Consider the following 13,841-nt stretch of genomic DNA (forward strand, 5'->3'; position numbering starts at 1 on the left):
TAGATTTTTCATTTCTAATACTTCTCGCATTCTAGCCTCCTTTTGTTTTCTTATTGAGTAGCTCAGCGTTTCTCCCCGAACCCCACATTTAAAAGCATCCCACACTATTTCCGCAGATGCAGTGCCTCTATTGTGTGAAAACAATTCCGGAATCCAGTTACTCATATGGTTGATATAGGATAAATCATATAATAATTTGCGGTCAAAAGACCATGATCGGGGGGTGAGAGGAGTAATTAATTCAAACTTAAAAATAATGGGGTTATGGTCTGAAATAATTTTTGGTAGCACCTCATATTCCACTTGAGTAAGCTCATTGTATAAACATTTAGATATGAAGAAATAATCCAATCTAAAAAGTCTTTGATGCGGGGCAGAAAAAAAAGTATAGCCACACATCGCTCCCCTTTTCTCATATCCTACATATAACATTCTGTAATCCTGGATTATCCCTTTAAGTGCCTCAAACACCTTCTTCTTCCTACCTTTATATGGAATACTGCCATAGATATCAAATGTTTCATCTAAATGTAGATTAAAGTCTCCACATAATATGATATTAGATGACCATTGAGCTAACTCCACACTTAGATGATTAAGAGAAGTGGGATCATCCAGTATAGATGCATAAATTGAGCAAATAGTAGTAATTAATCCTCCAATTTTAATTTCAGCAATAACTCATCGCCCTAATAAATCTTCTTTGACTTTTTTAGTTTCCCCAATCCAAATCGCTTTAAAATTGCCACTCCTCTTATTGTAGAGCTTTGACGAGAGCACCCTACAACTTCCAATCCGAGATCTCTTAACCACTTTCTATTAGGCCAAGCAATATGAGTCTCCTGTACGCAGACTATATCCAACCGCATAGTTTGAGCATCTGAGCCATTATATCCCTTTTTCTTTTATCATTTAAACCACAAACATTAATGGAGCATATCGTCAATTTAGCCATTGTATACTTTTAATAATTTGGTACAGTTAAACTTATAGTAACAGAAATAGCAAAGTTTTCCAGATTTCGACACCTGCTTTAAATGGATCATAAGCTTAAAATGAAAACGTCTTTCAGCTGTATGTCCTTGCACCCCAAAACAAAAATGTTTTACCCACCCACAACCCCCCCAACTCACCCCTCCTAACCCACCCTTCCCGCAGAACCCCCCCACCAGAAGCGTAAGGGCTATTGCCCTCATCGATGGAAAGTAAGTATGGGCTGTTGATTCCGCCTGAGCCAACCCGACCTGAAAAATAACATACCTCTGACACAAAAATAAAAAGAAAAGAGAGAGACATAAGGATAAAGCACAGCTAGAAGGACCAGCCACTCAATCTAAATCTAATTGTTATCTTTAACCTTTATCCTGTGAGTCATTACTGCATAGTTTCTAGAAATTGTTGTGCCTTAATCTCTGATACAAAGTAAATAGTTCTCCCCTTATACACAACCTTAAGCTTGGCTGGGTTTAAAAGGAAGGCTTGTCTCCCCTTAGATTGTATTGGTGTCATTAACTGTTTAAGTCTCCAGCGTTGTTGCACTGTTGCGGAGCAGAAGTCTGGTCGAACAAAAAATTCATGCCCCAGACCCTTTCTAGTTTTGGATGGTCTTGCCAAGTCATACAGAATCTCACGAAGTAAATAATTCTGCAAATTTATAAGAATAGCTCTTGGATTTTTGTTTCCTGGCTCCTGATCATGTTTTTGATTGAAGGGAAAGCGATGAGCTCTTATAACTTCTTTGTCCCAATCCCATCCTCTAAGATCCTGAAAGGCATCTGAGAACATCTCTACAACAAACCGTCTAGCATCTTTCCCCTCTGCTATTTCTGCCACTCCCAATATACGTAAGTTGTTTCGCCGAGCGCGATTTTCCAAATCAGTTCATTTCCAATCAACATATTTTCTGGTACTATCAAGATCTTTAATTAAGGTTTTTTGTGTAGCTAATTCATCCTCAACCGCGGATATCCCTGTCTCAGTCTCCTGTACTCTCAGATTAGTGTCAGTACTGGACTTAGCCAACCGGCGAACAACATTCTGGAGCTTACGCACCGCTCCTTGAGTGCGAAGCCCCTCTGCCTTGGTTTCCTCTCTGTGAGTCATAATCATTCTATACATTGAAGTCTGTAGCTTGTATATTGACTTCAGAGTAACCTCCTCATCTCCCTCCAATAACTCTGGAGATTCAGGATCAATTTCTCCATTCGTGCCAGCTCCTTCCCATTGCGATTGGCTTATGGAACCTAGATTTTCAGCTGTTTTGGCCTCTATGACCCTACGGACAGTGTTTGGGGCTCCTTCATTCGATAAAAAGTCCGGTCCAAGTAAATCTTCTTCTGAGACTTGATTACAGTCATCCGCCCAGTTTTCCACAGGCAGTTGACCCTCGCTAAGTAACTCCTCATCCGGGTCCCCCTCAGACGTGATTGAAACATCGGACATTGAGAAAAATTGGCCCCCTGATTCAACAGAGTCTGCATCGTGCTGTTCATTCGGTCTAGGTGAGACTCTGACTCCCTCAACGGCTTGACATAGTTCAGATAATGCATAATCACTCACTCCTGCTCCTGCTCCAACTCCTTCCCCTTCCTCATCTATTATCATTGCTGAGTTTACAGGAGATTTAGCTGGATGAATTGCGACAGAGTTTTTAGAAATAGCACCAGATAGAGCCTTAGAGGGAGTCTGCTCATTACTACTATTTTTAGAAAGATTAGCTGTATTTTTTTTCCTAAATAGCTCAGGTATTACAGGCTCTTTAGTACTTTCATTTGCCATTACTGTCGCCAATACTGCCGTTTTTTCCGTTGCAGGGTTAGTTAAATTAGTAGTATTTTTTTTTTACTCCTCTGCCTTTGGGGGCCATAGCTGAGCCTCCAATTATTGTAATTAATTGGTTAGAACCTTTTATGCGGCGGTTTATATCACTTAGGGAAGTTTCTATAATAGTTTATAATAATTTATCAGTCCCAGGGAGCTTTAAAAGCAAAATGTTTTATCAAATCCTAAGCAAAGTCCTCAGCCTTCACTCTCCTCTCAATTTGGCTCCCTTTTGTTTCCCTTTGTTTTTTTTCCACACACCTTAATCCAATATTGAAATTCTCATCAACAGCTTAGTAAGAATAAGCGTGGAATGTAATAAGCGCCACACTGTGCCACACTGTATCGAGACTCAAGTACACACACTGAAGGTGGCTCACCGCTGAATTCAACTGGGGCTCCAGGCGCTTGTTACTGTTACTGCCGATACAACGTTGCAGCGATAGACAGGGAGAGCTCTCGGCTCAGCTCAGCTCCTCGACACAACTCCTCGATCCTTGCCAATGCCCTCCGCTTTTCCTCGATCCCCGCCGACGCCCTCCGCCTCTCCAGCAAAGACGCCGCAATTCGCGTCTCCGCCTCAACCGCTGATCTCAGACAGCAATCCGCCACGAGGGAGCCACGGATCCCGTCCTCGCTCACTGCAGGCAGAAGTGCAGCGGTGCTTACGCCCGACCGCCGCACCCGCCAGGGACAGCAATGCACCAACAGCGGCAACGAGGAACGAGGAAGCACCAAAAACGCCAGAAACACCGAAGGCAAGTAATCCTGGAAGTCCTCGGGCCTCAACTAGGAGTTGCTCATGTGAGGCTACAGCAGCGGCAGCAGCAGGAAACAAACGCCGGTTAGAGCCAGGTCGGCTCGGTCATCAGGCGGAAAACGCCACAGCTCCTCACACGGCTGCAGTAGCGACCGCCATCTTGCTTCTCTTTCGAAAGGAATATGTTACTTGGGAGATTTGTTAAATAATGGTCAAATGCTTTCATTTCAGGATTTAACGAATACATATGCTGTGGGAAGAAATTATTTCTTTAAATTTCTCCAGCTACGAAGTTACCTACAGAATCATCCTTTTGTTCCCCCAGCTAAAGCCCCACTGCTAGAACGTTTGCAAAAAAAAAACCCGTATAGGAGCAATTTATACAAGTTTAATTCAGGAATATGGTGATGATTTAGGACAATGCCAGCTAAAATGGGCTAATATCTTAGGTATACCTGATGTTGATATTTTGCTTTCGATTAAAATGGCTTCAGACCGTTTAATAACAGGGATGATGAAATCACAACATTTTATTTGTATTCATAATTTGTATTATACCCCTAGTAAAGTTGTTAAGTGGAGTACGACGACAGGTACGAACTGCAGTCGATGTGGGTTATTTTCAGCTGATGAATTGCATATGTGTTTTTCTTGTCCTAAACTTTCTATCCTGTTCCAACATATGGACATTTTTTTATCTATTATTCTTAAATGTGAGGTTAAGATAACAGCGGAGTTGCTGTTATTAGGTATTGATCATACTGTTACCAGGTCAAGATCAATTTCTTATTTTTTATTTCTCTGCATGGCTGCAGCTAGGTCTTGTATTACTAAGGAATGGATTAGTTCGGCTCCGCCGTCTTTCTTTATGTGGCGTGAAAATTTTTTGTTTATGTATAATATTGAATCCGCTATATATAAGTTGAAGGGGGTTAAAAAAAGAACTCTGGGGGAGAAAATTTGGGCACCAATTGCCGAATGGATTTAAGTTATTATGCTGTTTGATTTATATTCATATCTTTGTCATAAGATGTTATGAACTTTATGAAGAATTTGTCTTTTTTTTTACTTTCTTTATTGTATTAGTCATGTATCGCTGTATTTCCTTGCAATAAAATAATAAAATTAAAAAAAAAAAAGCAGACAGCAGGGTCATGCTTTCAATGGTGCAGCAGGTGCAGTGGCACTGGGGTCTTAAGCTCTAGGATGTCACAAGTACAGTTACCTTACATATAATAGGGTCATGGTTTGAATGATACAGCAGCTACAGTGGCACCGGGAGTGAAAGTTGTCCTAATTCCTCTAAATACATAATATTGCTATATTTTACTACTAAACAGGCAGGCACAAATGCAGTTATCTTGCAAGCACTAGGGTCATGATTTGAATGGTGCAGCAGGTGCAGTGGCACCAGGCCCAAAGTTGTAAGAACTCATCTAAACACATAATATTGTTATTAAATCAATTAATTCTATTATTACCCTCTTTTATTTCATTTTTCAAAATGTTGCTATTACTTACCCGCACTATAACACTTATGACAGCACAGAATATTGCCTTTTTGTACATAAACAAGTCACGACACTTTAACAGACTTTCTGTAACTTATATTAACACACTACTCGGGAAGCTGCAACTTACAACAAAAAGCAGCATATTATTAATCACATAGACGAAAGCTAACACATTTACCAATGCGTGTTCTATATTGTCCAGGTCTGGTATCAATGCGACTCACAAGAGAATTGTCCTGACTTCTTTCTTGCCTAGGTGACATGCCTAACATGGCCTCTGCCTTCTGCTCTGCTGCTGAACATATTGGTGCCTGTCTATATTCTTATTCACTTGATGGCGCTGTGATAACAAACCAGGATGAAACATGTTTAACTATTAGCAGAGGTGAATATAGGATCAGAAGAGAAAATTCATAAAGTGGTGAAAAATAAGCAAGAACAACTTTTCGAAGATTTTTATTTTGTGTTTGAGTTAAGATCGACCTAAATTTCATGTATGGTCTGCATTTATTTTAGTACAATATCTTGTTCTAAAAACAAATGTGCACACGGGTATCTCAAGTTCACCCCTGGCAAAGTAATGTGATTGTGATTATGTGACATTGTCCTTTCTCATATTTCAGACTTCTGATGGAAGAACTGGTGAGCTTCATTGAACGAGTACCAAAGAATCAAGCTACCTCCCTGTGGAAGAACAAGGAATTACAGAGGTACTCGAGCATGAGTGAATGGTACTCGAGCATGAGTGAATGGTACTCAAGCATGAGTGAAGGGTACTCGAGCATGAGTGAATGGTACTCGAGCATGAGTGAATGGTACTCGAGCATGAGTGAATGGTACTCGAGCATGAGTGAATGGTACTCGAGCATGAGTGAATAGTACACAAGCATGAGTGAAAGGTACTTGAGCATGAGTGAATGGTACACAAGCATGAGTGAATGGTACTCGAGCATGAGTGAATGGTACTCGAGCATGAGTGAATGGTACTCGGGCATGAGTGAATGGTACTCGAGCATGAGTGAATGGTACTCGAGCATGAGTGAATGGTACTCGAGCATGAGTGAATGGTACTCGAGCATGAGTGAAGGGTAATCGAGCATGAGTGAATGGTTCACAAGCATGAGTGAATGGTTCACAAGCATGAGTGAAGGGTACTCTAGCATGAGTGAAGGGTACTCGAGCATGAGTGAAGGGTACTCGAGCATGAGTGAAGGGTACCCCGAGCGTGAGTGAAGGGTACTCGATTATGAGTGAAGGGTACTCGAGCATGAGTGAAGGGTACTCGAGCATGAGTGAAGGGTACTCGAGCATGAGTGAATGGTACTCGAGCATGAGTGAATGGTACTTGAGCATGAGTGAATAGTACACAAGCATGAGTGAAAGGTACTTGAGCATGAGTGAATGGTACTCGAGCATGAGTGAATGGTACTCGAGCATGAGTGAATGGTACTCGGGCATGAGTGAATGGTACTCGGGCATGAGTGAATGGTACTCGGGCATGAGTGAATGGTACTCGAGCATGAGTGAATGGTACTCGAGCATGAGTGAAGGGTACTCGAGCATGAGTGAAGGGTACTCGAGCATGAGTAAAGGGTACTCGAGCATGAGTGAAGGGTACTCGAGCATGAGTGAATGGTACTCGAGCATGAGTGAATGGTACTCGGGCATGAGTGAATGGTACTCGAGCATGAGTGAATGGTACTCGAGCATGAGTGAATGGTACTCGAGCATGAGTGAATGGTACTCGAGCATGAGTGAATGGTACTCAAGCATGAGTGAATGGTACTCAAGCATGAGTGAAAGGTACTCGAGCATGAGTGAATAGTACACAAGCATGAGTGAAGGGTACTCGAGCATGAGTGAAGGGTACTCGAGCATGGGTGAATGGTACTCGGGCATGAGTGAATGGTACTCGAGCATGAGGGAATGGTACTCGAGCATGAGTGAATGGTACTCGAGCATGAGTGAATGGTACTCGAGCATGAGTGAATGGTACTCGAGCATGAGTGAAAGGTACTCGAGCATGAGTGAATGGTACTTGAGCATGAGTGAATAGTACACAAGCATGAGTGAATGGTACTCGAGCATGAGTGAATGGTACTCGAGCATGAGTGAATGGTACTCGAGCATGAGTGAATGGTACTCGAGCATGAGTGAATGGTACTCGAGCATGAGTGAAGGGTACTCTAGCATGAGTGAAGGGTACTCTAGCATGAGTGAAGGTTACTCGAGCATGAGTGAAGGGTACTAGAGCATGAGTGAATGTTACTCGGGCATGAGGATCTGTCTGGTCTGATTCCCTGGTAAGTGTCCAGTTTGCACCCGCGTGGACTAGGGTGACCAACCGTCCGTAAATTTCACGGACCGTCCGTAATTTTTGCCTCACGTCCGTTGTCCGCGAGGAACCCTTTTACGGACACCTTTTGTCCGTAATTTTGGGCATTGGGGAACATCACTGTTCCCCTGCCTGAAGCTTCTGCTCCCTGATGGCCCTGTCACTCACTCAGCCTCTGAACCCAAGACAAACCCCATCTGCCCATTGTCATTCTGTGTGGGGCTGATTGCCACATTCAGTATGACAATGGGACAGTGTGTAATTTTAGCGCATGTGGTGGCCTCCTGCAGCCTCGGTCTAGGGCAGGGCATTCAGTCAGGTGGTGAAATACACAAAAAAACGCCAATGCTGCCACAGGAGAATTCAGTTCACGAAAAAAGGTGGTGAAACAAGTAAAAACAAAAAAAAAGGGTTCACTGTCTCATTATATAACGGCCGCATTTTCATTGCCATATTCAACACAGCCATAGTTGCTTCTTTTTTTATTTTATGCAACTGACGACCATTGTCAAAGGCAATAGTTCTGGCTGGTAGGTGTAACACTACTTGTTCTGTTATATATTTGGATGCAATGAAAGAAGCAGCAAATTACCAGTCGGGTGGCACAATATGCTGAGCACAGACTTTTAGCTTAGGTATGCCCTTAATTACATGGAACACCCCCTTTGGCGAACCCCCTTCCCCCCCAGTTTTTTCATCCCACTTAAAACCCTGGAAACAACACCATGTCAGTGGCACAGTGCTTCATGCACGACTCATGGCTTCCACTTTTTCAGATTTCCTATGTACAGTGGCATAGTGAGCCCTCCCCCGTCCCACCCCTTGCTTTAGGATATACAGCAGGGGTGAAATCCTTGATGGGCCTCTTCTGTCTGCAACTCTGTAGACAAAGGCTCAGCTCATAATTAATGTGAAAAATTGAGTAAGTGAAGGGATGGGTGGATGGATTAGTGAAAGGATGAATGGATGAATGAAAGGGTAACTGGGTGAATAATGAGAGAAAAGATAGACTGATGAGTGAGTGGACGGATGGATGGATGAGAGAAGGTAAATACATGGATGTATGGGTGGAAGGGAAGATGGACGGGTAAATGGATGGATGGGTGGATGGATTAGTGAAAGGGTGGATGATAGGTGAGTGAATGGGGGAAGGATGAGTGAACTGATGGGAGGATTGATGAATTGATAAGTGAAAGGATGAATGTATGTATGGATGGATGAGTGAGTGAAAGGGCGGATGTAAGACTGGATGAGTGAGTGAAAGGCAGGGTAAATGGACAAAAGGGTGGATAGATGAGTGAAGGAGTAAAAGGGTAGATGGATGAGAGAAAGGATAGATGGATGAGTGATAGGGCCAATGGATGGATTCATGAGTGGATGAGTAGATGGATGGGTGGATGGAAGGATGGATGACTAAGTGTAAGGGGGATGGAGAGCGAAAGGGAGGATGGTTGACTGAAAGGGTGGAAGGATGAGTGACTGGGTGGATGAATGAGTAAGTGAAAGGATGGCTGGATCGGTGAAAGTTGGAATGGCTGGATGGATAAGTGGATGGATGGATGGATGAGTGGAAGAGTGGATGGATGAGTGGATGAATGGGTAGGGTGAAAGTATGAATGGAGGGATGGATGAGTGAAAGGGTGGATGGAGGGATAGATGAGTGGAATGATGGATGGATGGATGCAAGGATAGATGATGGATAAGTTTGCATATGGTTGAATAATGTTATGGATGGCACACAGATAAAAGGACAGAATGAATGGTGAAAGATTGAATGATGGATGAAAGAATGATTACACATTGTAACCCCCATTATCTTAAGTAACATTTCCTATACATTGACTTTCACATGTATATGGGTCATTGTCTCTATATAAGATGTGTGTGATGTAACGCACTCCGACACCCTGTCCTACTGACTTGGGATGAGTAGCACTATAAAAGAAATTAAAAACACATGATAGAGGGTCTTTGTGAAGATGAGGGGCTCCATTGGAGGGTGGTTGCAAGGCCGAACTGGCCAGACTGGATATCGGGTGTTTTCCTGGGAGGCTGGAAAGGTGGGGTCGGGCGGTTTTGTTATCACAAAAATACCTGCACATGTGCTCAAAGCTGCACGCATACTGAAAAACCATGAAGTGCACAATTTGCTCAACCTAATATAAACTTATGTTCACCTGTACTTAAGTGGTTGTCTATTTACTTACTTATATACTATTGCTCAACCTCCTCTGATGTGTCTTTAAAAAGTACCTTTTGTCCTGAATTTCGACCTCCTGTCCTGAATTTCTGTCCTGAATTTTGACCCTTTGTCCTGAATTTTTACACTCATAGTCCTGAATTTGTACCAATGCCAGTTGGTCACCCTAGGGTGGACACAGAGGGTGCCTCCTACCAGGCATGGCTTCTTCTGCTCCGCTGCATGGACACTGGCGAAGGAAACACTCCTGCGGTAGCTCCAGGCCGCCGCAGTCCCCTTCACCAGCGCCTTGATCCACCTGACCCCGCTCCAGGCCAGGGATGCTTTACGACTTGTTCAAGGAATCAGCCATTCCCGAATCTGTGTAATTTACAGCGCGTCAGCGCGCGCACTAACTCTAGTCTACGGGTAAGAGGTCTACGGAGAGTTGGCAGGACATTGTCTTTTGTGCTTTGCTTTTAGCCGAGCTTTGAGTTATGGTGAGGAAGTTCACTGTGATAACAGATCAGGCTATAAACACAAGGGCCTTTCCTGGAAATCGATCAGAGGTGCGCTGTCAATTTCCATATATCAATGGAGACGTGCCTGGATTAGCATCAGACAGTGCGTGTGTTACCGTACCTGCTACTCGCCAGGTGCCACCCTCTGATGGAGGCGCCCTTTCCTCTTGTAGATTGATGTCAGGCGAGGGCTGTTACTCCTGTGGACTCTGACCTAAGGTTTCAGTTTTCCGGAAATGAAAAAAACTTGCATCACATTACTGAACAGATTTGTAGGTCTTTATATGTTGGGTGTTAAAGTAGAATTCTTTGTTAATTGCATGTACCCTACCTCTAGACAGAGAAGTCCTGGTTTGTAACCCATACATAATGTGGCCTTGGTTTCGTGCGAAAGATGAAAAGCATCTCAAATTTGACCTTTTTGCCTCAGTCGATGCACGTGCACATCACACTGTACCCCCCACGGGCTCATTTCCTTTGGTGTGCCTAAAGAGACAGGCTGTCCTCCGGCACCTCTGTCCCTGAGCGTGTTGTTGCCTTCGATCCCTGGCAGCCTAGCCCCCTCTCAGTCCTGGTGGAGTGGGGAGTCCTCTGCCGTGCGCCAGCAGCAGCTCGCCAGGACTCGTTACGAGTGTGTGCGATAGGTGTCGGCAGGGTGCCCAAACACTGACCTTCCCCCGGAGTTCTGTGTGGTTCTAAGAGGCTGCAGGGAAACATGAGGATTATGATCAAGGCAGATCGCTGCCAACTCTGGTCAGTTTTTAATTCCAAATTATTCAAACAAGCCTCGGCAGGATCGGGTGAGGGAGACCATCTGAAGGCAGCAAGTACACTTCACTGTGATGTTAAGAAAATGGGAAATGTTTGCAACTCATCCGGCGTGTGTACATACTTCTGTGTGATTGTAATCTGCATACTAATAATTTGCAGATATAGACATTGCTTTGTTTCTTTAAAACATTGTATTGTTTTTTTCCCATTTAAAAGATTATTTTATTTATTTGTGAGCCTACTCGTCATACAACTAATTGCAACGCTGGCATCAAGCCTGTCATTCCCCTACTGTGTCTCTCGCCACACCCATCTGGTACTTCCACATTTACATTATTTTGATAGTGCATCATCCTTTCTCGGCTCGTTATCTTGTCTTAGGCAATCACTTTGTTCATACCTTTGACAGTTATGATTGTCCGGTCAATGCATGTCTCCTGTTGCGCATCCTTTCAATCCCCTCATTTATTTTTTCTGATTCTGTTGTGCTAAGCCTTCCTATCCATGTGTCCCATATTTCATGGGTTTTTCTCTGGCACGCTTTGCCTTTCTACTTTGTGTTTTTTTGCCCTGCCACACACATTCCATATTTTACCTTTCTGTCTTGAGGGTTGGTAGTTCACGACTGGCTCATCTTTGTGCAGTGTCCGTTTTTGCCACAGTAAGTCCCAGGTGACACATATTTTTGGGGTATCTGGTAAGAGCGCGATCCCGCCCACATCTGCCTACTCTAGGTCTAGAGAGCCCAGAGTCGCTTCTGTTTCTTTTAAATCTCTGGACCAGGATTGCTTAATCAGTGGATAGTTCTCTATCCTGTGTAAATGTACTTCTCTGCACTCTACACTGTTGCATGCAGAAGTCATTCACAATCTTTCCAAACTGGTACAGTTGCGTTCTAGTGCACTATGATCTGTGCTAACGTTTTAGAAGTACCAGGCAGAACCCATTTTGCAGCGCTACTTTTCTAGGATGCATGAGTGCTTGCTTCTTTCCTCATTACATCTGCTAGTGCATCCGCATCTGCTTCCCATGGGGATTTGAGTTTGTCTAGTTCTTTCTGCTTTTCGTCCCTGTGTATGTTTTATCTGGGAGATCGCTTTTTTTGTGGATTTTAGTATTGAGGCGCTCCCTTCTAATGGTGTTTTGCTGTGATTTCAACGCCTTTCATGATGTATGATCTTAGTACCATTGTACATATTTAAAAGCTTGGGAAACAGGTAAAGAATATTTGTGTTGTAGTCGTGTTAAAGTAGTTTAAGGTCTAAGTAAGGTCTAATTTGCCTAGCTCTCCAAAGGGTATGAATCCCTATCTCATCTAATCCCCTTTATATCAGAAACTTACACAGTGTCAGAATTTTGTTTCCCTCCTGCAACAGGATGTGTTGTGCTATTTTACCTTCATTTAACACATTAGTGTAGCCTCCATTACCCATTCCTGTCTGCTCTAATGACAGGTTCCTGTGGTAGCATGAACGGCCATTCATGAATGACTTGCAGCTCTGTGGCTTCATTATATCTGTGATCCTTCCCACAAAGACAGCCCTAAATAATGTCTGTATAGCAGTCCTGGGTGCTGCATTGTTGTATAATAGAGAATGCGTTGTGTGACCTAGCCTCTTCAAAGAACATAACCGGTACCTCATATGGTGTCTTATGCAAAACATGGACAAAGCTCGGCAGGGTAATCCGGTTGTAAAGCACGACCTTGCCTGGAAGAGAGAGCTGGAGTTTTTCCAGTGCGAACCTCTTTTTTTAAATTAACCAGCAGATGGGTTAAATGATCTGAGTAGAATCTGTCTGGAACTGCTGAGATCCCCATCCCTAGATATTTAAAGTGCTCCATTTCAATTCTCTGCAGCATGCAGGGATGCACAGGTGGGATCCATCTGTTCAGAGGATATGAAAATGTCTTTGACCAGTTAATGTGGAATCCATTATGCCTTGTATATGCGTCAAGTATCGCTTCAACCTGTCTAGAATTTTATCGGGCTGTGATGTGAAGCTGAATCTCATCTGCATAGACTGAGGCATGCTTGGCCCATTCCTCACACCACTCCTAACACCTCTGCAGATCCACTTTGCAGGAGCTCTATCACCACGGAAGCCAGGGTTGGGGGGAGTGGACAGCCTTGACTGGCCCCCTCTTTTCCTAAATGTTCTTGAGTGTGTTCCATTAACACGGATCCTAGCAGGGCATGTGCAATAAAGCAGTTTAATCCAGGACACTTGATGGGCCCGAACCCCCATCTTTCCAAGTGCAACGAAAAGGGTTGGCCACTCAGTAGACTCAGTCTGTGTAAGTTGACTCTAGGCGATTTGTTGGAATAAACTCTGACCAATCTGGTCGCACCAATTCATGTACCATTTGAAGCAGTCACAGTTCACCAATATTTTAGCAAAAGACGTAGATTCGCTATTTATTAGTCAAATAATTTCTGACAAGCAATCTTCTCTGCTTTTGCCCTGCTTATGCATCAGAACAAAAAAAGCTCATTTCAGGTCATGTGGCAGTGCTTCATTCTGCATAGATTCCTTTAGCATATCCAATAATGGCTATCGCGTTGGAAAGCAATTTGTTCAGCGCAACTAGAAAGCTATTTGGGCCTGGAGCTTTTACATACTAAAGTTATGTGAATCCATTTTTTATTTCTTTGAGGTTTATTTCCTTGTATTATTTTGGTCTTTATTGTTCCTAAATCTTTTAAATGTTACAGTCTGCAATATTTTGGTCTTTATTGTTCCTAAATCTTTTTAATTTTACAGTCTGCAATATTTTGTTCCACCTCGACCATAGCGTATCATATTTTTGGTTAAGTGTTCAAAACAGTCATCAAAGGTGTTTGCTATTTGTTGACCCCGTTTGATGCCCTTATATGTTCTGGTTCTTATTCTGTTTTTGCTAGTACAAGGCTCCAGTTTGCTAAGCCAGGCAATTCGTTTT

At 43.2% G+C, this 13,841-nt stretch overlaps 1 protein-coding gene across 2 annotated transcripts in view; it reads left to right on the plus strand.

Annotated features, from left to right (window-relative positions):
• The window catches only part of INTS9 (integrator complex subunit 9), a 508,494-nt gene that overhangs the window by 254,774 nt on the left and 239,879 nt on the right, over nucleotides 1–13,841 (plus strand). For both annotated transcript variants that reach the window (XM_086928012.1, XM_086928014.1), the window contains exon 6: nucleotides 5,718–5,804. In XM_086928012.1, coding sequence (XP_086784138.1) covers nucleotides 5,718–5,804 — 87 coding nt within the window. The remainder of the gene's footprint in view (nucleotides 1–5,717; nucleotides 5,805–13,841) is intronic.

Source organism: Lissotriton vulgaris, chromosome 6 (assembly GCF_964263255.1).
Source record: "Lissotriton vulgaris chromosome 6, aLisVul1.2, whole genome shotgun sequence".
Taxonomy (NCBI): domain Eukaryota; kingdom Metazoa; phylum Chordata; class Amphibia; order Caudata; family Salamandridae; genus Lissotriton; species Lissotriton vulgaris.